This window comes from Etheostoma cragini, chromosome 5 (genome assembly GCF_013103735.1).
Source record: "Etheostoma cragini isolate CJK2018 chromosome 5, CSU_Ecrag_1.0, whole genome shotgun sequence".
Lineage (NCBI taxonomy): Eukaryota > Metazoa > Chordata > Actinopteri > Perciformes > Percidae > Etheostoma > Etheostoma cragini.
Genome location: NC_048411.1, coordinates 7,494,603 through 7,518,123, shown reverse-complemented (window position 1 = coordinate 7,518,123; position 23,521 = coordinate 7,494,603). Strand labels below are relative to the sequence as shown.

The 23,521-nt window shown below is 44.1% G+C and overlaps 1 protein-coding gene and 1 long non-coding RNA gene across 5 annotated transcripts in view; one reads left to right on the top strand and one right to left on the bottom strand.

The window, feature by feature from the left end:
* LOC117944809 overlaps window positions 1-633 on the bottom strand; it is an 8,057-nt gene extending 7,424 nt beyond the window's left edge. The window contains exon 1 of the long non-coding RNA XR_004656672.1: window positions 622-633. This is a non-coding gene — a long non-coding RNA (uncharacterized LOC117944809). The remainder of the gene's footprint in view (window positions 1-621) is intronic.
* abca2 (ATP-binding cassette, sub-family A (ABC1), member 2) overlaps window positions 1-23,521 on the top strand; it is a 199,252-nt gene that overhangs the window by 159,412 nt on the left and 16,319 nt on the right. For all 4 annotated transcript variants that reach the window (XM_034871883.1, XM_034871884.1, XM_034871882.1 and 1 more), the window contains 12 exons: window positions 3,099-3,204; window positions 3,288-3,399; window positions 3,571-3,631; window positions 4,784-4,958; window positions 5,065-5,180; window positions 12,973-13,120; window positions 13,353-13,476; window positions 15,628-15,760; window positions 16,398-16,518; window positions 16,686-16,864; window positions 19,600-19,741; window positions 19,829-19,963. In XM_034871883.1, coding sequence (XP_034727774.1) covers window positions 3,099-3,204; window positions 3,288-3,399; window positions 3,571-3,631; window positions 4,784-4,958; window positions 5,065-5,180; window positions 12,973-13,120; window positions 13,353-13,476; window positions 15,628-15,760; window positions 16,398-16,518; window positions 16,686-16,864; window positions 19,600-19,741; window positions 19,829-19,963 — 1,552 coding nt within the window. The remainder of the gene's footprint in view (window positions 1-3,098; window positions 3,205-3,287; window positions 3,400-3,570; window positions 3,632-4,783; window positions 4,959-5,064; window positions 5,181-12,972; window positions 13,121-13,352; window positions 13,477-15,627; window positions 15,761-16,397; window positions 16,519-16,685; window positions 16,865-19,599; window positions 19,742-19,828; window positions 19,964-23,521) is intronic.

Here is a 23,521-nt window from a genome sequence, read left to right as displayed (position 1 = left end):
TGTTCTCTCTGCATTTAGCACAGTGCACAGACGTCTCCTGCCACTGTTCCACACATGTTTTGCAACCAATAATGCTTCAACAACACAGTGTGAAGACTGGCTCCTTGATGAACTCTAAAAAACAAAATATCTTTCTTTCTCATTTATCCAGTCAGTTTTTTTGATGTATTGGATGGTAGTGTTTTAATTTTACTGAACAACTGTACAACTTTAGTGTTTAAACATTACACTTTGTTTTTGTAACATTACACCATGCGCTGTTATAAAAAGGTTTGCATCAGTAAATGCAGATGAGACAGCTGATCTTGGGTAGAGAATGTAAAAAATGATTTGTATTTGGAAATCTCAAATTCTGTCACAAAATAAAATGGATACAGAAGTATCTTTCATGTGGGACAATATCTATTGCATACTTACTCATACAAACAACACAGCAGAATCCTTGCTTGATGGTCTGTAGCTGTGTTTGATTTAGGATGACTCTCTGAGTGGCAGCCAGGTTGGTGAGCTCTCTGATTGCTGCAGTGATATCTGGTAGGTTCTGGGATGCAAGCACAAGCTCTTCTAATTTCTCAGTGACCTCTCCAATACCTGCGGCTTCGTCATCTTTTCGGCTGTTACAAGGGAAAAAAAATTAATAAATATGTACTGGTTGTTTTATTGCAACTTTGGTTAACTGTGGTAGGGTGTAAGCCAATACTTTTGTATGAAAAAAGCAGAAAAGGGGAAAGAAACAACAACTTAATAACAAACAACAACTTGCGCCCCCCACTTTCCTGTTGTATTCAACAGGGTGGATTTAAAAAATGTTTTTTTAATAGTCACAATAGTAACAAAAGGTAAGAGTACATTAACATTTAAAAACACAATGCATTTCAATGTTTGTACAAAAATGATTAATATTGTTTAAAGGAACATGTCGACACGCTGGGACTTTAGTTTATTAACTGTATCCCCCAGATTATTATTTTGTCACTTATTGGTAGCAGTAGGCTAGATGGAGCTGGTTAACTTCAGGATCTGTGCTAAAATAGGCTAGCAGTGGGGCCGTCAGACAGAGTTAAGACACGCACAGAGATGAAAATGGTATATATAGACTTATCTAACTCTGTTGGATACGGTGAATAAGACAAAGTCCCAATAAGTCACTGTGTTCTTTCAAGATTACCTCAGTCGCCTCCTTTTTTTACCCTGCAACTCCAATTCGCGTTCTTGCACAGCAAGAATCTTTCGTGCATTCTGTTTCCAGTAGTGTGACCCTTTTGAAGTAGGTGTGGAAACCAAGAAATGTATTTTGTTTTCAACAAAAACCATATTACAACTTGTACATACTGTAAATGAAATGCAAAAGTACTATTAAATGTTATTACACAACAGCTACAATGGAGACAAAGAATGGCAACTGTAGTTGATATGAGCATAACAAATGTTAACTATGGGTGTTTTGTTATAAAATTACATTATTTTTTATTTCCTATCCTGTCACCTAATTAGAACATTTTAAAATATGTAATCATATCACTGTTATTTAACAACCGATTAAGGATAACATTACCTTTGAAATGTTTTAGTGACTGCTCTGGGGGAGGCTGAGACAGTTGAACTCGCAGTAGTCGAAGGTGTTCGCATGAATGCGAAACGTTGGCCCGTGCTGACATTAGTGGAAGCTGATGAGGCGTCCTCGTCCTCACCGTGAACCTCATAATGAACTCTTGCAGTAAGGTCGAATGAGCTGAACACGCCAGATGCCCCCGGAAACAATGCCACATTTGCATCGTTAGTTAGGTACAGACTACGAGTTGAGACCTGTAAAGAAAGTGTACTTTACACAACCACTCAGTGCATTTTCTTCAAGCTGAGAGTAAAACTTCTTCAAATTCTAAATGTCGTCTAAATAAGGCTAATGATTAACGATCGAAACAGCTCATCTAGGGTCAGGTTAACAGGCTAACCCTCAGAGACTGATGTCATAGCCTAGAGAACATACGTATTTTTTACCTGAAATATGCGACTAAGTTTTTCTCCAGTCATGTCTTCTTCCCTGAGACACACTCGTTTATTGTTCCTGAAAACTATGTATTGGTCCATGGCTATCTAATGTAAGAAGTTTTAATTTGAACATAAATATGTGTCGCGCTAGCTAGGTGAGCGTTACACGCGAAGCAGCCTCTTTACAATACACGGCGCCATCGGTCTCATTGGCCCTTTTGCGACAACATCCGGTCCGAGAATACAAAAAATCTGCCATTTTTTCGTTTCTGTTTTCTAGTGAATATATGTTTTGTGGTATAAAATAGAAAATGAAAATCAAATAATTTTTTTTAATTTTGCTCATCCGTTTTTGACCATGAAAAAGAAAAATGCTTTGTATTTCAATTTTCAATTTAGTTTTTTAAAACAAATATCAAAAAACCACTTGTTTTTTGTTTTTTAATACCTTATTATGAAATGAAAATCAATTGACCAAAACATACACTGACCTTACGGTTTAGGCTGTAGCCTGAAAAGAAAAATAGCAAAAAAAAATATTTCTTACAGCTTTGGGTTCGATCCCTAATAACAGTAAAGAAAATTAAAAACTATGACTAATGATAATAATAGCAGTAGCAGTGGCTGTCGAACAGGACCATGGCTAGGTGAGAAAGCATAAAGATTATGGGAAATGAATGCATATATATGGAGAGAGAGAGGAGGAAAAAGGAACTCAGTGTGTAAAAGGAAGACCCTTGGCAGTCTTAACCTATAGCAGCATAAGTAACAGCTTGTCTAAGGCAAACCTGAGCCAGCTTACAAAGGCTTGGTAGATAAATCTGACGTCCATAAATAGAAGCAGAGATGAGAAGGGGTGCTGTGTCTGTGTGAGACAGGGCTCATTTTTAAAAATGTTCTCTGCAGGTGGAGAAAGGCAGTCCTGAAGTTTGTTTCATGTGCATTAAAGTCTAAAATTCCTTGCAGTGGTACTGAAACCAAGGACAATGCCAGGATGCTAATAATAGCGCATATTTCCCCAAATGTTGGACTATCCTTTAACTCTGTCCTACAACTACATTTTGACCATTTTGTTTCACTATTTTGTACCCTGACTTTGTTCTCAACAGATATGGTGGTTTAACAGTGGGAAATATCCAGAAATCAATACCAGCCTCCTTTGGGAGAAAGATACCTACAATGGTTCGCAAGATAGCAGTTCGTAGATTAGCTCAGGTAAGACTGGCACTCTGAACATTAAAAAGAAGTGCACAAATACAGTATTAACAACCACTGACAGAGCAACCGCTTGTGTCCAGGTTCTCTACAACAACAAAGGTTACCACAGCATGCCGACTTATCTGAATGTCCTCAACAATGCCATCTTGCGTGCCAACCTGCCTGCATCCAAGGGCAACCCTGCTGCCTATGGTAATTACACTAGAGAACATTTCAATTTAAAGATATGGATGTGTCTCCCCTGTTCCTGCCAATTAGTTGACAATGTTGTTTAATAAAGTTGCAGTATTGGACTAGCTCCTGCCTTTGGTTATTACCATCTACAGAAACTACGTTGTTGGGTTATGTGTATGTGTTTTGCAGGCTTCACAGTGACAAACCACCCAATGAATCAAACCAGTGCCAGCCTCTCTTTGGACTACCTGTAAGTTGCTAGATAATTGTCTCACAGCCAGACATTACTTCACAGCCAGGTGCGAACCATGTGTGACGTCACCCATTGATTTGTGGAAATTTGCTATGAGTCGTCAAGTTTGCCGCAACAGACGCAGCCATCCTGGTTGTGGATGTGACGATTTTAGACGAGAGTGAGGGAGGAGCCCTTACACTCTACATTACGTTACACACTTTCACTGGCAATACCATCATAACCACGCCCTAAAAAAAAACCTGTTTTATATTTTAAAATCAATGGGACCCTAACTTTAAAAAATAAAGATGGGTTTGTGTTGCAGAAGACTTAAAACTAGCAATTGAGACCATAAACTTATTATGAAAATGTTTACTGAGGTAATAAATCAAGTGAGAAGTGGGCCACTTTCTCGTAGACTTCTACAGAAACCAAATTCCTTTTGCAACCGCACATGTCGGCCCTCTTCTAGAGGTTCAGATAGAATTCAGGTTTCCGCATTTGTAGCACTTCACCAAACCAGATGGGTTGTCCATTAATGTATACAGTCAATTTTTACAGCACAGCGGAGTAGCTAACGTTAGAGCACGCAGAGTAGTGTACCCAACTGATGGCACACTTTTTGGGCTTAGCATTACGCTAGTGACAGCTAGAAACACAACAAACTTGCTGTCCTCGCCAGCCAACGGACAGACGCACGTTCTAGGCTTAGAAATACGTTAGTGACTGCTGAAAACACAACAACCACTTCGTCCTCTCCACTCCCCAAACAGACACTCTCAACAGAATTATTGTAACAATCGTTAAACACACTGCAAACTCACGGCCCGATTTACAGCCCCTCTCTATTGGCTTAAAATAACTCACCATTGTCAGAAACATACTATTTTTTTAGGTCGGGTAAAATCTATTTTTGTTGATCCTGTTTGTTTGTTTGCTGTTTTCATGGCTGTACTAAAGTTACAGCTGCATTGCGCTGTTTCTTTTGATTAGATAGTTTTCCGGGTCTTTTGACTATGATCTATAATTACCTCTCTTGGTGTAATAAAGGTTTTTCCAAGGTAACTTTTTGCCCTGAATTCAGGATTATACACTCATTCTGGAAAGATTCATCCCCCCACCTCTCCCTTCATTCTCTCTCTCTCTCTCTCCCCCCTGTATCTCCAGGCTCCAGGGAACAGATGTGGTGATTGCAATCTTCATTATTGTAGCTATGTCCTTTGTGCCAGCAAGCTTTGTGGTTTTCTTGGTTGCAGAGAAATCCACAAAGGCCAAACACCTACAGTTTGTCAGTGGATGTGACCCTATCATCTACTGGTTGGCCAATTACATATGGGACATGGTGAGGAGGATACACTGTGTGACTGGATAAAGGACTGGGGGATGTAAAGGTGAAATAATGCAATGTTCTGAACATGTTCTTTCCTCTCATCATAATTTTTCTGCAGCTGAACTACCTGGTACCTGCCACATGCTGTGTTATCATTCTGTTTGTGTTCGACCTGCCGGCCTACACCTCCCCAACTAATTTCCCCGCTGTCCTCTCACTCTTTCTTCTCTACGGGTGAGACATCTGACTCTACACACACACACACACACACACACACACACACACACACACACACACACACACACACACACACACATTTCGGTTAAGTGTTCTCACAGCAGATATTACGTAAAGGGTCAGTTCGACAAAATTCCTTGTTCCATATACTGTCCATATGTGAGGATAGAATTGAGTCAAGCTGGTCAAAGAAAGACCTGGAGATAAACACAGGTAAGGCCTAAAAGAGGTTCAAAAATGTTGGTAGAATGGCCATTTGGATTGAGTTTATCTGGCCAACAAGAGACATTGACAGAGGTGACCGCTGTGTTAGCGTTTGTTTTTGTTGTGATTTAACAGACTGATAAAGTTCTCTTTGAAAAGATCCTCTGTGTAACTAAAATGCCCAAGTATGAGAGCTTGTTTTTTCAATTTTAAATGGCAGGTTGTTAAGAACCAAGGCTTGAATTGGGTTGTACAACTGGGAATTAGTCCGAACTGAGGCTATGGGATGGGAGTATAGTAACTTGACCCATGAAATAGTTTGTTCCAAAACCAAATTTGTCAAGGACCGCCCATAGATAGAACTACTCAACGCAATCAAATGCTTTTTCTGCATCAATTGAAACAAGACACTCAGAGTAGAGGACATCTAATAATCAACGTATGTCACAGAAAGAAAGTCTGCTCTTATCAAAGCTAGTTCGGTACTCAGATATAACAATAGGGTGTAAAGTCAATAGTCTTCGAGCTAGAACCGTAGCAAAATTTTTAGCATCTGTATTCAGGAGGGAGACAGGTAGGTGCATTCGGTTGGATCTTTACCTTTTTTGGCAATTAGAGTGATACTGGCTGCAAAGGTTGAAGGATAAGGGCCTTGTCTATATAATTCAGATAGAACAGAACACATCTGTGGGGAAAGGAGTACAGAAAACGTCCGGAAAACCATCAGGGCCCGAACATTTGCCTGATTGCACTGAAGCAATGGCTGAAGCTGTCTCTGCCCGTGAAATAGGTTCTTATAATCTTTCCTTAAAATCTAATGAAAGTTTAGGAATATTGAGACTGCTTAGAAAGTCAAGCAGTACCTCATAGCATATTCCAGTTGAGATTCTGAAGTATAAAGGTGTAAACAAAAATCTCCAATAGGATCATTAATTTGCTAGTAATCTGAAATGTTCTGGGCATCAAGTGTGCAGATTGATCTATCTTGCTTTGGCACCTTTAAGTTGAATCAAAAGTAATTTGTCAGTTTTATCTCCATATGTATGTGGCTTTATTTTTTTCAAAGTATGCATTAAATTGAGGGAGTAGTGAGAAGGTTGAATTTGGTTTTAAATTCCTCTCATCTTTTATTAAGAATTGGATTTTGAATTTGAGCATATTTCTTGTCCATCTCTCTAATTTGATGAGCTAGATCTAAATGCTCTTCATTGAATTGCCACTTTGTTTGAGGCGTGAAGATAAAGTCTGAGGAGTAAATCAGCCCCCTGGGGTAAGCTTTTCGGGCATCCCGTACGATCAAGCTAGATGTTTCAGGGGAAACAAAACACTTAAACACACACTTAAAATGTACCCTTACAAATGGAATATGTCCTGTAACTGTGTGGAGAGATAAAGACAATTGTTTACAAGGTAATTCAATTTTCAATTCAATTTTATTTATAGTATCAATTAACAACAAGAGTTATCTTGAGACACTTTACAGATAGAGCAGGTCCAGACCACACTCCAGAATTTACAATGACCCAACAGTTCTAGTAGTTTCCTCCAGAGCAAGCGACAGTGGCGAGGAAAAACTTCCTTTTAGGCAGAAACCTCGGACAGACCCAGGCTTTTGGTAGGCGGTGTCTGACGGGCCGGTTGGGGTTTAGAATGAAAAGTGGAAATAACAAAAAGTAGAAAAAATAGTAGTTTGTAGCAGTTCTTTGTAGTAGTTCATGGCATGGCAGGGCATTGTGGGCATTACAAGGCACAGCAGGACGTAGCTGGGCACCACAGAGTGTAGCAAGATGAACATGGCATCGCAGAACGTGTAGCGGGACCATGGCGACAGCTGCTACCATGATTTTGGAGCCTCTTTGGCCTGAGGGAACATGCTGGGGAAAAAAGAACATAAGGACTGCGGGGAATGACTCCCAGAGCTAGGTTAGTAACAAGCATTTCTGGGACATGGATGTACACAAATGGAAAGATAGAAAGATCGGAGGAGAGAGGAGCTCAGTGTGTCAAAGGAAGTCCCCAGCTGTCTAAAACTATTACCGCATAACTAAGAGAGACAGGGTAAAGAGAGGAGCCTGGTTGGGCTAGAACTCTCCTCGACCGGATTGGGCTGTATGCCAAGTCTCCCTCTAGTTTTATTATATTCTTGATTATATGATAGATAGATCTGACAACTATGACGAGAAGCAGGTGGGTCGAATTAGGCGGACGCTGCTACTCCTCACTCCCTAACAATATTCAATTCTATACCCTAACAATAAGCTTTATCAAAGCATAACTTTTTTTTTGAGCAGCCTGATAATATAGAATAGCAGTAATCCAGCCTAGAAGTAACAAATGCATGGACTAGTTTTTCTGCATCAGTTTTGGACAGGATATTACTGATTTTTGCGATATTACGTAGGTGAAAAAAAAAGAAAACCTTGGTTTTCTAAGTAAAGAGACTATTTCTCCAGGGCAAGTCCCTTAGATAGTATTCCAATCAATGTTAGTTAGTGAACCCATGCACACCTGGGCTTTTTATTCCCGGGCATGGGCCACGCAGTGGTGTCTTAAAGTTATATCCACATCCACTGAACCATTGGGTCAGTCCCTGTACAAATGGAATATGTAACTGTGTGGAAAGAATGTCTTGGGTTACGTATGTAACCCTTGTTCCCCGAGATAGGGGAACGAGACACTGCGTCGGTTACGACACTATGGGAACGCCTTTAGGCATGACAGGGCTGAATGCGAATGAAAACAACTCCAATCCTATCGGTCCTAGTGAGAACGGTAGCATTTGACGGCATAACCGTAGGGGCATATAAGCACACCGGCACATAGCTCATTAGCTCTTTCTATGAAGCAAGGCACTCCAGGCGGGGCGAGTGGCGGTGAACCGACGCAGTGTCTCGTTCCCCTATCTCGGGGAACAAGGGTTACATACGTAACCCAAGACGTTCCCCTTCGAGGGGAACTCGAACTGCGTCGGTTACGACTCTATGGGAACGAGATACCCACTAACCCGCGCCGAACCCCCGCCTATCCTAGTGTGCAAGCAACCTGTGGGCACGACTAGGAGGAGAGCACCCGGGTGCCGGGTGCGGAGGGAAGGTCCAGACTAAAGAACCTGAAGAAGCTGTGAGGAGTGGCCCAGCCAGCTGCGTCACAAACCCCCTGGAGAGACGCTCCAGAGAGGAGAGCCGTGGAGGCCACCATGCCCCTCGTGGAGTGAGCCCGTACAGCCACAGGTGAAGGCAAGCCGCGCACCTTATAGGCCAGGGAGATAGTCTGAACGATCCAATTGCTGACAGTATGTTTGGAAGCGAGGAGCCCAGCCTTGGGGGACCCGAAACACACCAGCAACTGGTCTGTCTTCCTTCACTGGGAGGACCTCAGAGGGAAGATACTCAGGGCTCTGACAGGGCAGAGGAAATGGAGCCTCCCGTCCTCCGCCGTCACATGAGGTGGAGAATGAAATGCCTGCAGTACCACAGGCCCCATGACAGTGGACTGCACCTTGGGAATGTAGCCCGGAACCGGGAGCAGGATGGCCCTCACATTACCCGGGGCAAACTCAAGGCATCGGGAAGCAACCGAAAGAGCCTGGAGATCCCCCACCCTCCTCAGAGAGGTGATAGCAAGGAGGAAGGCCATCTTTAGGGTCAGGTACTTGGCCTCAGCCGACTCCAAGGGTTCGAAGGGGGCCTCAGCCAAAGCTTCGAGAACCACCGCCAGATCCCAGGTGGGAATCCTAGGGCGAGTTGCAGGTCTCATCCTCCGGGTCCCACGGAGGAACTGCATGACCAGGGGAAGCCTCCCCAGAGACCCATCCCTCGAAGGGGCGTGGAAAGCTGAAACGGCTGCCACGTATACCTTGAGGGTGGATGGGGAGAGGCCCGCAGAGATGCGGTCCTGCAGAAACTCCAGCCCCTGAACCACCGGGCAGGTAACAGGGTCCAGCATGCGTCCTCTGCACCATGCAGAGAAGACGTTCCACTTCAGGCCAAACATCCTCCGTGTAGACGGGGCCCTGGAGCTAAGGAGAGTCTCGACTGCTCCCGCCGTTAGGCCCGCTTCTAGGTACTGGGCCCCCTCAAGGGCCAGACCCACAGCCGCCACAGGGCGGGGCAAGGGTGAAGAACCTGGCCTTCTCCCTGGGACAGCAGATCCCTCCTAAGAGGGACCTGCCATGGTGGACCGTCCAGGAGCGCCATCAGGTCCGAGAACCACACTCGGGTCGGCTAGAATGGCGCTACCAGAAGCAGGCGGATGCCCTCTCAACGGACCCTCTCCAGGATCCCCGGGAGCAGAGCGACTGGGGGAAAAGCGTACAGACGCAGCCTTGGCCACTCCCGCACCATGGCGTCCAGCCCTAGCGGGGCCGGCGGCGTCAGGGAGAACCACAGAGGACAGGGCGTAGTCTCCCGAGATTCAAACAAGTCCACGTCTATAGGTCCAAACCTTCCGCACAAGGACTCCACCACCTCGCGGTGGAGCCGCCATTCCCCGGTCCTCAGCCCCTGTCTCGACAGCAGGTCCGCACCCTGATTCTGAAGCCCAGGGATAAACATGGCTCTGAGAGAGAGCAGTCTCCGCTGGGACCACAGGAGGATCTGATGCGCCAGTCTGCAGAGAGGGCGCAAGAGCAGAGCCTCCTGGTGATTCAGATAGGCCACCACTGCTGTATAGTCAGACCTGACCAGCACGTGGTGACCCAGGAGTGCAGGCAGGAAGCTCCTCAGAGCCTGGAACACGGCCATCATCTCGAGGCAATTGATGGGCCATGACGAGTGATGCTCCTGCCAAACACCCCTCGCAGAGCGGTCCTCCATGACCGCACCCCACACAGTGAGGGAAGCGTCTGTCGAAACGATTACACGGCGACAGGGTGCCCCCAGCGTTGGTCCTTGGGACAGGAACCAAGGCTTCTTCCAGACCGATAGGGCACGAAGACATTTGTGCGTAACCCGTATCAGGCGGAACGGGTCTCCCCTCAGGCAGAACCCCTTGGATTTCAGCCACCACTGCAGGGCCCTCATGTGCAGAAGACCAGAAGGTATCACGCCGGAAGCAGCCGCCATGAGGCCCAACACCCTTTGGAAGTGTCTCACTGTGTTGGCGCGGCCCAGCCTCACACTCCACACCGTGGCCAGAACGGACTCGACACGAGCCGGAGACAGACGTGCTAGCATAGTAAACGAGTCCCACACCACCCCTAAGAACACACTCCTTTGGGCAGGTGCCAGCACACTCACTCCTGCGTTGAGCCTCAGCCCCAAACGAAGAAAATGAGCAAGGACGACATCTCGAAAGCCGAACCGCCAACTCCCGAAACCGAGCCAGAATTAGCCAGTCGTCGATGTAATGGAGGACCCGGATGCCCTGGAGCCGCAAAGGGGCCAGGGCCGCACCCATACACTTGGTGAAAGTAAGGCACTTACTAAGTAAGTAAGGGAGAGTGCGAGGCCGGAGGGAAGAACCTGATATTGGTACACCAGGCCCCCAAAGGTGAACCTCAGGAACTTCCTGTGTGAAGGACAAATGGAGACGTGGAAGTATGTGACCCTCAGATCCACGTGATAAACCAGTCCTTGGACCGGACGCGACACACAACGGCGGGGATGGCGAGCATCTTGAACCTGAGTCTCCTCAGAGACCGGTCAGAACCCGCAGATCCAGAACAGGGCGCAGGTCTCCGTCCTTCATGGGAACCAGGAAGCACCGGCTGCAGAAACTGGACCCACAGGCCGGCGGGGGAACAAGCTCCACGGCCCCCTTCTCCAGCAGCGAGCGCACTTCCCGTCCCAGCACCAGGCCCTGGTCCGGGCCAACCCGCGGACTGCAGAACCCACGGGGAATGTTCTCCAAGCCCCGCCAAGCTTCTGCGAAATCCGCCAGCGGAACCAACCCCTCAGGGCTGGTGGTTGGTGCAACGTGCCGATCAAGGACAAGCCCCTGAAGCGGGCTGCCAGGTAGAACCCGCCGATGAACCGCAGTTTGGGAGCCGAACATCCGGGAAGACTCGTGGCCGGCTAGCGCTTCCCGAGTGCCACGGCGGCGGGACAACAACGCTAGCGGCCACCCTGGAGGGGACCTCAGTCGGCCTCCGGGGGCTAAACACACAGTCAGGACCTCCGCGCCTTGCCCCTCCGCGACTAGCTGACGTCCCTCAGGTCCGACCTGCCGGGGGGAGGTGCGCGGGAGCGTTGCCCTGCGTCCCGAGCTGCACGAGGGGGACCGCGAGAAGCCACACTACGTCTCCGGCGCTGACGCTGGGTGGCCCATCTCCAGCAACAGGCCCGCCTGGTAGGCCAGCAAAACCGCCATGGTGTGCAGGCTCAATCCAGCCCGGCCCGCCGCCATATACGCCTTCCCACCAGCAAGGAAGACACGGTCCCGTTGGCAGCGCCGGCTGGCTGAAAGACGACGTCTGCGGGGGAGAGAGGTAACTCACCAGAATGTCTTCAACCCACGGCATCGTCCCTTAGCCGCAGTCCTTAATCCCTGCCACATTGCCATACTCCAGCAGCCTGTGGCCAATCCAGACCGCGTTTTGCCACAGCTCGTGACATCACAATCGGGCGTGGCGCTCTTCTGATGACGTCGGCCCGACACCCGGAAGTCCTCTCCCTACTCCACGCTGCCAAGCACAACGAGCTCCTCAGAGCCAGAGTGCAATCGCTATGTTGTTTAGCGTCCCTAACAGAAGAAGCCGAGAGCCCGGCCCACGAACGGGGACTGGGGGAGTCGGAACCGGCAGACAAAGGACGAGATGGAGAAACAGCCGTCTCGGAAACCTCCAGCAGATCTCGCTGCGATCCACGTGACCGAAACCGCCAAGCCGCCTCAGCAGCCGTGGGCCCGAGCCACGGGGAGAGCGTATCTGGCCGTCCGCGGAAAAGAGGGCCATGCGGGACCTCAGTACACGCACTCGCATTCAGCCCTGTCATGCCTAAAGGCGTTCCCATAGTGTCGTAACCGACGCAGTTCGAGTTCCCCTCGAAGGGGAACCAATGTTACCTTTTAACTGAACATTCTAGTCACTATCATTTTTGCTGATATAAACATTAGCTTTGGATCCAAGTTAGAGAAACTGCCATGCAACCAGTAAATAGACAATATAAATAACAATAATAATAGTTCATAATAAATATGAAGGCTGTACCATAGTACCTATTATGATTGACTAAAGTGGTTAAAGATGAAAAAAATCTGGGAAAGGGAGTGAAAGAGAATAAAAGACAGGGAGAGGAATATTAAAGGCATCTCTCTTTATGTTTCTCTAGGAGGAAATTGTGAAAGAAACTCATCTGTAGACCACACTCGCCACTAATTAATGAACTCCCTGCATATGCAATCTAGAAAAACAGTAGCAGTGCTAGCTGTGGCTTTTAATAGAGTCACTATCACTAATGTGGAATTCAAAAATACCTGTATAGTATGAAGAACTCTCACTACTTAAATGTAAATGTAATTATTGCATAATGTTTTTGATAACCTGAAAAACATTATCGAGTGCTCTGCAGTTTCTTTTTGTCTATAATGTCCTGAAGCTTTGGACTTCCTCTGTGATTTTGCTCAGGAACAATGCTCTTTCTTTCAGGTGGTCCATCACTCCAATCATGTATCCAGCATCCTTCTGGTTTGAGGTGCCCAGTACAGCCTACGTGTTCCTCATAGTCATCAACCTCTTCATAGGCATTACTGCAACTGTTGCTACTTTCCTACTCCAGCTCTTTGAACATGATAAGGTCAGTTTGACTCTTACAAAACCTATTTTGGGGATTTAAAAAGGAGTAGAGATTTGATGGATCAGTCAGACTCATCATCTCTGCCACATATTTTAAAACAAAAATACATCTAAACATACAGCCTACTAAATAGATAAAGAACATTGTGCAATAGACCTGTTTGCTTTTTTTCTGCATGAGTATCAGTCGTGCCCTTTGGATATTTTTTGGATGTCACTATTTTCATCTCCAGGATTTGAAAAAGATCAACAGTTACCTGAAGTCCTGTTTCCTTATCTTTCCCAACTACAACCTGGGCCATGGCCTGATGGAGATGGCCTACAATGAGTACATCAACGAATACTACGCTAAAATAGGTACACTCATGTGCTATTTGTCAAGTGCAAACTAGATGACTTTAGAATTTTGTAAGTTTTTGTTTTTCACGGAATTTTGTCTCACACAAAATTGTGTCATTTTATTTCACATTTAGTTACCTTTAATGAAGGATTGTATCATGTGTCAAATTGTGTGAAAGAAGGGCTGAAGTAAATAAATTTAATTGAACAATGTAACTCTGTGGCACAAAGGAATATGAAACCAGGCTCTGTATTAACAAAACTTAGTTGGATAGATTAATTATTGGTTTGGATCTTTTTACAAGATTTTTTTGAAAGTAAAAAATAAACACAATTATTTCCAGCCTTATACTACTGTTAAATAGAAAAACAGTTGAATCAGATAACGGAAGATTTACACAGGAGTAAACATGTTATGGGTGCAGGGAATGGTGGACCCAAATGCAGGAGAGCAGGCGGAAGTTTAAGTTTAAGAGCATTATTCCACAACCAAAATCTAGAAAAAAACAGAAGCTGTCCAAACATAGATGGTAAAAAATGAAGAAACAAGAGCAACTGGGACTAAGGAAAAAATCAGAGAAATGTAAATGTGCTGTATTTATATAGCGCTTTCCTAGTCTTAACGACTACTCAAAGTTTCCATCATTTAGGAAACATTCACCATTCACACACATTGGTTCAGGCTGCCATGCAAGGTGCCACCCGCTTATCAGACTCACACACATTCACACTCCGATGCGCAGCATCAGGGGCAAATCAGGGTTCAGTGTCTTGCCCAAGGACACTTTAACATGAGACTGCAGGGCCAGGAATTGAACCATTAACCTTCCAATTGGCAGGCAACCGCGCTACCACTGACATGGTACAATGGATGTCCCCATGTCAGCGTGCAGTGTGGATGTCCCCACACTGCACGCAGTGTGGATGTCCCCACACTGCACGCTGACATGGGGACATCCGAGAAACAGACACAAAACAATCTGACAAAGGACAAGGGTAAGACAAGGACTGATTAAACAGAGTAATGAGTCAACAGGAGGCAGGTGACACCAGGGCTTGGAAACAGGTGGAAGACAATCACAAGACCGGGAAAACCCAGGAAGTAAAACTAAAGACAAGACAGCACAGAAAACCAGATTATCAGAATAAAACAGGAAACAGTACATACAGACAGTCTCAAGAGCCCAAAAGACAGAAACTACAACTAGACAAGACAAGGGAGCAACCAAGTACTAAAACATAACAAAACCAAAAAATTAACACAATCGCAAGGACAAAATACCAAACCATAACAAAACATGTATTTACATTTTTACAACCTTAACACCAGCGGTGGAATGTAACTAAGTACATATACTTAAGTACTGTACTATTGTATTATTTAAGTATTGTACTTAAGTATACATTTATGGTACTTGTACTCAAGCCTTTTCTTTTCATGCCACCTTCTACTCCACTACATTTCAGAGAGAACTATTGTAGTTTTTACTCCTCTATATTAATATGACAGCTTTAGTTACTAGTTTTGCATTGAGTACTTTTTATTTAATACATTAACTACATTTTCCTTATGGTACTTTTATTTAAGTACACATTTTTACAGTCTGGTATTGGTATTTGTGTTTTTACTGAAATAAAGGATCTGTATACTTCTTCCACCTCTGTTTAACACAAGTATACTTGTTCAACTGCTTAAACACTATGCGTTGTGGTTTGTTGCTTTGCGTTGCATTATTATTCCCGCATTGGATTCCTCTTCATCACATGGCTATGCATCTCACTGTAAAAAAAAAAAACCTGGAGCCCCGTAAAGCTGAAATACTTTTTATGCATTTAACAGCTTCTTGATAGTGCAAATGGTTGATTTATTGCAAATTTTCGAAGATGACATGTACAATGCAAGTTTTTATCCCCTTATGGGTTTTCAACTAACCCTTTTTTAAATACCGTTGGTGAGAACTGAGACCTAATTCCTGGATGGCCGGAATTTGGAGAATCGGATGAAGATTTTTTTTTTTTAGCTCCTTACCCTAAAAAGGAGCTGAAAAAAAACAAATTGTTCGGGGATGGGAGGGTTAAAGTAGGCCAAAACAAAGTGTAATTCAATAACATTTTATTTTTGAGAGTAAGGTACAGCAGATATAAGTTATTGTGAATTTGTGTTTTCAGGTCAGTTTGACAAGATGAAGTCTCCATTTGAGTGGGACATTGTGACCCGAGGACTAGTTGCCATGACAATTGAAGGTTTTGTTGGCTTTGTCATTACCATCCTGTGCCAGTACAACTTCCTTAGGAAACCTACGTGAGTGTTGTGTTTGAGTGTGTGAGAGGAGGTGTCAGGTTTTACTGTTACTCCCTCAGAATTAGAGTAACTAAAGTAAAAAACAGTAAAAGTAAAAAAAAATGTTTATTTCCCACACAACTTTGGGGGTGACAAATCTTCAAGAAATATGCATTAAGACTGTTTTCTAGTCACAGTCTAAATACTCACTGGGACTGGATGTTTTTTATTGGATTAAACATTGGTATATTAACCACAAACACAGTGAAAACTATTGGCAGTACACTCTGGCATGGCATTTGTTTACAACTTTTGGGCCAGTCTTCAATGTTGCTGTGTGAACACAAACTAACCAAGAAGCAAACACAACAATTGTATCAAATTATTCCCTGAATAGGAACAAAACAAATGTACTTGTGGTCTAGAAATTGCTCTGTTTTTACCTTTTTCTTTTGATAAAGGTGTAGGTAAAATACATTTTAGATTTAAGACCTAATACTAATCTTTATAAAAACAATAGCTCACACTTTCAGTGCCAGGGACTGTTGGATAATCTTTACAATGTTAGGTTATGTTTTAGGAAATGTAAGATGTCACTACATGTGGGTAAAAAGGAACAGAAAGATATAACTGGAATAGGTTGTGTGCGTGTGTTTAGGAGGGTGCCAGTCAGCTGCCAGCCTGTAGACGATGATGATGTAGACGTGGCTTGTGAAAGACGAAGAGTGTTGCAAGGAGACGCTGACAACGACATGCTGAAGATCGAGAACCTGACAAAGGTTTATACAGACAGCTCATAAAAATTTAGAAAATACATGCAATGTGTCTAGCTATGGAAAGAGAGTAAATTATCCTACCAGTTAAAACAACAATCATACATGTGAAATGTTAAGGTGTTTTTACTTACTAGACTGGTTGTATGGTTTGTATATTTGCATGTGTTTAGGTGTATAAATCCAGGAAGATGGGTCATATCCTGGCAGTGGACCGACTGTGTCTGGGTGTCCGGCCTGGTGAGTGTTTTGGACTGCTGGGAGTGAATGGAGCCGGAAAGACTACCACCTTCAAGATGTTAACTGGAGATGAGTGTACCACTGGAGGAGAGGCCTTCATTGATGCCAACAGGTCAGTGCCAGAAAAATAAGATAACTTTAAATGTTCTATATGTATTCTGTTATTACTTAGCAGCAAAGCAAGATTTGTGACTGTATTTTGCACAGTATCTTGCACAGGCCAGGGTTGTTGCTCGGCTGTTGCTTGCTTAACTACACAACTGTGAAGTTTCTTGGCGGTTGCGATGCCATCACAGTGACCAATCTTGGCCGCAGACATATAAACACCTGGTAATTTTAAAACTAGGGGGGAACGTTCATTTCAAGTTGTTGCACCTCGGTTGTGGAACGCTTTGCCTCCTTCCATGCGCTGCTTAGATTGTGTGGAAAACTTTAAAACTCAGTTGAAATCTCTGCTTTTTAAGAGGCTTTTAACTAGATTGTAGGGGGGTTAGGCTGGTCTTATGTGTATGTGTTATTCTTTTGTTTTTTGTGATGTATTATATTTATGAGAGTTGTTAATGCTTCCTTTTGTTGTGAAGCACTTTGTGATCTTCATCTGAGAAAAGTGCTATACAAATACATTTTACTTACTTACTTACTAATGATGACACACACACACGCATACACACACACACACAAACACACACACAGATTCACAAAAATGCTGGAAAACAAATAGCAGCTGGTAATCATCGGTTAGGAAAAGCACACTTTATGGTCAAATGTATATGGATATCCTTTTATTTATGTGGATACCCTTTTATTATGGTGTAAGGAGTCAAAAGAAAGGTTTAGCAAGGTGGTTAAAGATGCTAAAAAACGGTACTCTGAGAACCTCCAATAGTTCTCAGCTAATGACTCTGTTTCTGTCTGGAGGGGCTCAATTTGTCAACATTTTTACATCCGATCAGAGCAGAACCAGAGGTGCAGCATGGGGGAGATTGTATCATTCCGTTCAGGAAAAGTGTATTTGGGCAAAGTGCTTTTTCTGTTCTACCTGCCAATGATTGGAACCATCCATCCATCCTCATCAGCTATCCAGGATCGGGTTGCGGGGGCAGCAGCTCCAACAGGGGAGCCCAAACTTCCCTTTCCCGGAGCCACATTCACCATATCTGACTGGGGGATTCCGAGGCATTCCCAGGCAAGGTTGGAGATATAATCCCTCCACCTAGTCCTTGGTCTTACCCGAGGCCACCTCCAGGCTGGACGTGCCTGGAACACCTCCCTAGGGAGGCGCCCAGGCGAACCACTTCAACTGGCTCCTTTCGACGCAAAGGAGCAGCGGCTCTACTCCGAGCTCCTCTCAGATGACTGAGCTTCTCACCCTATCTCTAAGGGAGACGCCAGCCACCCTCCTGAGGAAACCCATTTCGGACGCTTGTACCCTGGATCTCGTTCTTTCGGTCATGACCCAGCCTTCATGACCAGGGTCAATTATGTTATGTAAATATTTAATTTTACTTTTTTAAAGTGACGTGTTACATTCTGTCTAGGGACTGCAGATGATAAAATAACCTTTTGGCTAACTCTGGCATATTGACAGAAATGCCCATTAATATCCACTGTCCCTGTATGAAATAAGACAGATCACTAAACTACAAACCACATCAACGACCAGAGCCTGGCTAACGACTTAGAGGTCAGGTATACTTGCCACTCCCGACCTGTCGTGCGACAGTGTGACGTTATGGGTGCACCGTAACTATTTATATTTGCGTGTAGTGGACTAGTTGCAGTCTTCTCCGGAACAGAGGTGGCGCAACTGAGGAAAGGCTACTGACTTTGCTATTTCTACTGACTAGAAGAAATAGAAAAAGTTAAACAATGGCAAAGAGAAGGAGAGAAAAACTTTGAATTCTTCAGAATCTCTTCACAAAGATTTGGTGACCTACTTTGTCGGATCAAGCCTTTAATTCACCATAAAATAACTCATCTTAACCCAGTAAGTTTACAAGAGAGACTTGTAGTCACTCTGAGAGTCTTGGCATCCGGTTGCCCCTTTAAACTCGTCTATGCTTCCTGTTTCTGCTTTGTTGTGAGATCTACATAATTTTGACATCACACGCTTAAATGTAGGCATGTTGCACCGCCATCTTTAAAATACGTTAGCCAAAGAGGGACATTGCTTTGCGCTTTTATACTTAGTGGCAGCATACACAAGGATGAAAAAGGATTGTCTACCTTGTAACATAAATGTAATCATTTGTCATGATTTCCCTGGAAGACAACTCACGTCATGCAGCTGTAACAGACTAGCACAGAGTAACTCGGATCAATTTTCCGATCAGCACAAAAAAGTCTTAATCCTCATTGCTATTTGTACTCGTGAGTATAAAGGAAAGAGAAAATGCCAAAAAGCATAACATAAGCACTTTAAGGATCCTATCCACTCAGATAACGGCCTTTTCTCCCTGTTAAGATTGTGTTGAAGGTACTGCATACACCAGCCCATCATTGAGAGGCGCAGGAAGAGCTTCTACCCTCAGGTCACTATGAACGCTGACTTCAATTTGGACCTCACTAATGCTCTTTTAGCTGAATGGAAGCAAATCTGTGCAGCCAGGTTCCAACATCAGGTGGAAAGACGGAAACCAGAAAAGACCATATAGGTGTCAACATATCGTACATCTGAATACAGTTTGCATGAGTGTTAGAGTGACACAAAACATTTTTAGATCCAGGTGGCGTTAGCCGTCCCTTAAAGTAATGCGCACCATAGAGACTAATGGTGTGTGTGTGTGTGTGTGTGTGTGTGTGTGTGTGTGTATTTGTGTGTGCGTGCTTGTGTGCGTGCGTGTGTAGTATCCTGAAGGACCTTTTACGTGTGCAGCAGAGTATCGGCTACTGTCCCCAGTTTGACGCTCTGTTTGATGACCTGACAGCCAGGGAACATCTGGAGCTTTACACTCGCCTCCGTGGCATTCCCTGGAAAGACCAGGAAAAGGTGGTTCTTAAACACACACACACACACTTGTCTTTCTTCATTTGTGAGAACCATCACAGACTGAATCATCCCTTTACCTCCCTCTAGGTGGTGCAGTGGGCATTAGAAAAGCTGGAATTGTCAAAGTATGCGGACAAGCCTGCTGGGACTTACAGTGGAGGAAACAAACGCAAGCTTTCCACTGCTATCGCTCTGATTGGATATCCCTCCCTCATCTTCCTTGTAAGAAGTTGGAATGTGCTGCACGAGTATACCCTGACTTAGCATTTATACAAAAACTATGTGTAAAACAATAAATAGTTTAATGTAACAAAATGTTCCTGATAGAGGATGAACACAAGAGGGCTGGAATGGCACACCCAAATTCCACAGGATGGAGAACAGCTGCGGAACGGCTCCGCTGCATGTTGGCTGTGTCCTCCGTCATCCGTCAACACCCACCAGGTCCGGATTAGTTGCGAAACGGCTGTGGCCACAACAGCCATCAAAATGTCTAAACTTTAAAAATGTATAACAAATCAGCCGTACATGCTACAACGTTGCAACTTATGCCACAGTGTTAAGTTCAAAGACTTGAGTGGTAAAATAACGCACGGACACAGAGTTGCCTTTTATGACTTTGCAAAGGGGGAAAAGTGCCAAAAAAAGTATTCAGCAGTCTTTTTCCGACCCTCTCATCCCCTGCGCGGCCGTTTTATTAAGTGGGTGGGATTAATTGATTTACATAATGGGTGTAGTATATAGTTGTTTAAAATAAATGTGGGCTAAAACATCATTGTTTTACAGAAAAGTGGGTAATTACATCATATTATCTGCTATACTATTGGATAAAGAGAAACTGGGTGTGCTAAACAAGTTTGAAGGTCAACACGGTTAACTGAAGTTTTAATAAAGAAACAATAGCTCATTCACACAGTCACAGCTGGAAATTAATCTTATCTTAACCTACTGGCCAGACACAGGAGTGTCCAGCTCTCCTCGTCTCAGTGTTCTTATTCATTTCTTAAGGTTTCAAAATATTCACACGATAACTGTTAAACAATAATACTTGTTCAGTTCTCATACAATATAACTTTGTTCAGTCTCCATACACACTGTAGCTACAGTAGAGCAGAAACTGTGGCCTGCTGTTACCTTACTCTACTTTTTGCAAAAACTGCTAAACTTATTAAACCTATCTCCTCCCACGTGATTGTTTCAATTGACACCAAATGTGGCCAACTTCATCTTTGTACTGTCCTCCAAAAATTGACCATTCAAATTTTTGATGTCACAATCACAACATTTAAAGATCAATGAAGATTTGGTATGCAAAATTTCTGAATTTGATCTCAAAAAGGGGGTGATTTGGCAGTCTGCTAAGTTGTTGCTCTCTCTACCAATATAAAATGCTCTGTTATAGGCTTCAAAACGTGCATGGAGGCAAAATTTGACATGCGGTTTGGTCAAAATATAAACTATAAGCATGCTCGCTGCTAGGCTAAAGTGCAACGGTTAACACTGCAGTGTTAATATTTATTAAATTAAACGTTATCTGTAGAAATAATTCACCAGAACTGGAATCAGTTATGACCGATATAATATGATTTACGTTTGGTAGCTAGCTAGGAAAATGAGTTTAGTATACGTATACAGTACTTCAACATAGCAAAATTCTTTTATTTACTTTTTGCTGTGAAGGGGTTTTGTACAGATCAGTAGCATGGAGGACTTTGAAAAGTTGGTTTGTACGCATTGCTGCTAAAACTTGCGAAAAAACAGAAATAGCAGGCCTATATCTTGTCGTTTAGCTTGATTCAGCGAATAATTGAATGTAATGAATGTATGACGTGTAATGTGGGAGTTAAAGACAAAAACATGTTTGATGTCATTATGGCAGGTTGCAATGATAAATTTACCTTAAACGCAATTCATTTTTTCTTCGGCAAATAAATTTCCATCAGCGTTTATCACAAAAGCCGTATACCGATCCAATGAGACCAAACGTATTTCCTTTGAGTTGATATTCATGAAATTCCATTGAATTTGAGTGTTTCCATAAGGCATTTTTCATTTGATATCACTTAATTTGGATAAAAACGTGTGGATGGAAACATAGCTTAAGACTTTGTTAAACCTCCTTCCTGAAATGGGCCCCTGAAGGTCAAAAAACTAAAGCATTTCATACAAAAAAAACATTTAAAAAAAAACTTTCACAAAACAAAACCTTTCACAAAACACCAAAGCAATACACTGGTGAAAAAGAAGTAAAAATCAGCCACAACAGTAAAAAGTATTTCAGCAGAATTGCACTAAATGTGAAGACTGATGTGTCTCACCTGTGTGATGTCCATTATTTTTTCTTTGGATTTAAGGACTCTCTGCCTTGCAGCACATTGCTGCCTCACAGATTAGGATGATAAAATCAAGTAAAACATTAAATTTGCGTTCCCTCGTGCTCACTCGCGACCCCTCGTGTTCCCTCTGGCTCCTTCATGTTCCCTCAGGTCATGTGCCCTTTAGTAGGCTTCCTTGTGCGCCCTTTCAGGGCTCCCTTGTGAATCTTTTCAATGGCTCCCTTGTGAATCTTTCCAAGGGCTCCCTCGTGCACCTTTTGATGGTCCTCTCGTGTGTTCTCTCGCGCCTCCTAATTCCCTTCCTTGTGTCCCTCTTCTGTATCTGTGTCTGTGTCGCTCTCTGTGGTTCTCTCACTTGATCTCTCGGTGTCTCACTCTCATTTGTCTTTGTGTTTGCTCTTTGTCTTGCTCCCTGTCTTATTTCCTCTCTCTTTCCCTTGTATTGTCTTTCTTTCTCTTTGTGCCCCTCATGTCCTGGTCCCCTTTATCTGTGCTCCTCTGTTCCTCTATTCCAAGTGCTCCTCGGTTCCCTCTGTCTTTTTCCCTAGTGCCCTTGTGTCCTTGCTTCCCTGTGCCCTGGTACCCCGGTTCCCCTGGTCCTCTGGCCTCCCTGTGCCCCGGTACCCAGCCCCCCTCTCCCGATGCCTTCTGCCCCCTCTTCGTTGTTTTCGGTTCTTTGGTTTGTTTTAGTTTTTTTGGGCATCTGGTATCTTTCTTTGGGGAGGGAGGGGGGTACTGTTGTGGATTTCCTTTCCCTTTTGGCGCTCCTTGTGTTGGTTTCGTAGTTTTCTCCCCGGTGTTGTGTGATTATCTCTGTCTTGTGATTCCCCGGTAAGTGTCTGTTTGTTCTGCTTCCTGTTTTGTTTTGATGGTTTGGTTTCCTGTCTTGTCTAGCTTTGCTTTGTGCCTCTCTCCCCGTTTCTCAATGGTAGGACGAGTCCTTCCAAGGAAGGATCCTTCAGGAGCAGGTCAGAGTCGTCCTTAGCATTTGGAGAACATGTACAATGGAACAGGCTATCAAGTGCACGTCATTGCGGGCTCAAGTCATAGATTTTTTTTGCCGCATTTCAAAACACTGGATGAAATTATTGTGGAACTGTTAACTGCGCTGTTTAATTATGCTGTTGGGATGTAGAAGATGAGTTAGCAGCCGTTTCTTATTGTCACGGAAGGATCCTCCAAAGCCAGGATGAGGACGCTACGTCATCGACGTCCGTCGAAGGACCGTTCCAATGTCGGGCATCCTCCGAATTCTTCCAAGGACTGAGTCCTTCATTCAGAAACTTTCCCATAGACAGAGAAGGATGCATATGTGTATCCTTCGCGGTCTGAAATCACCCACAATCCTATGCACGGGCCTTCGCCCTCTCGTTAAAAAAAATAATAGCGGACCTCAGCGGGAGTTCGAGCGGCATCGCTGACGGTGAAATGATGATTTAAATGT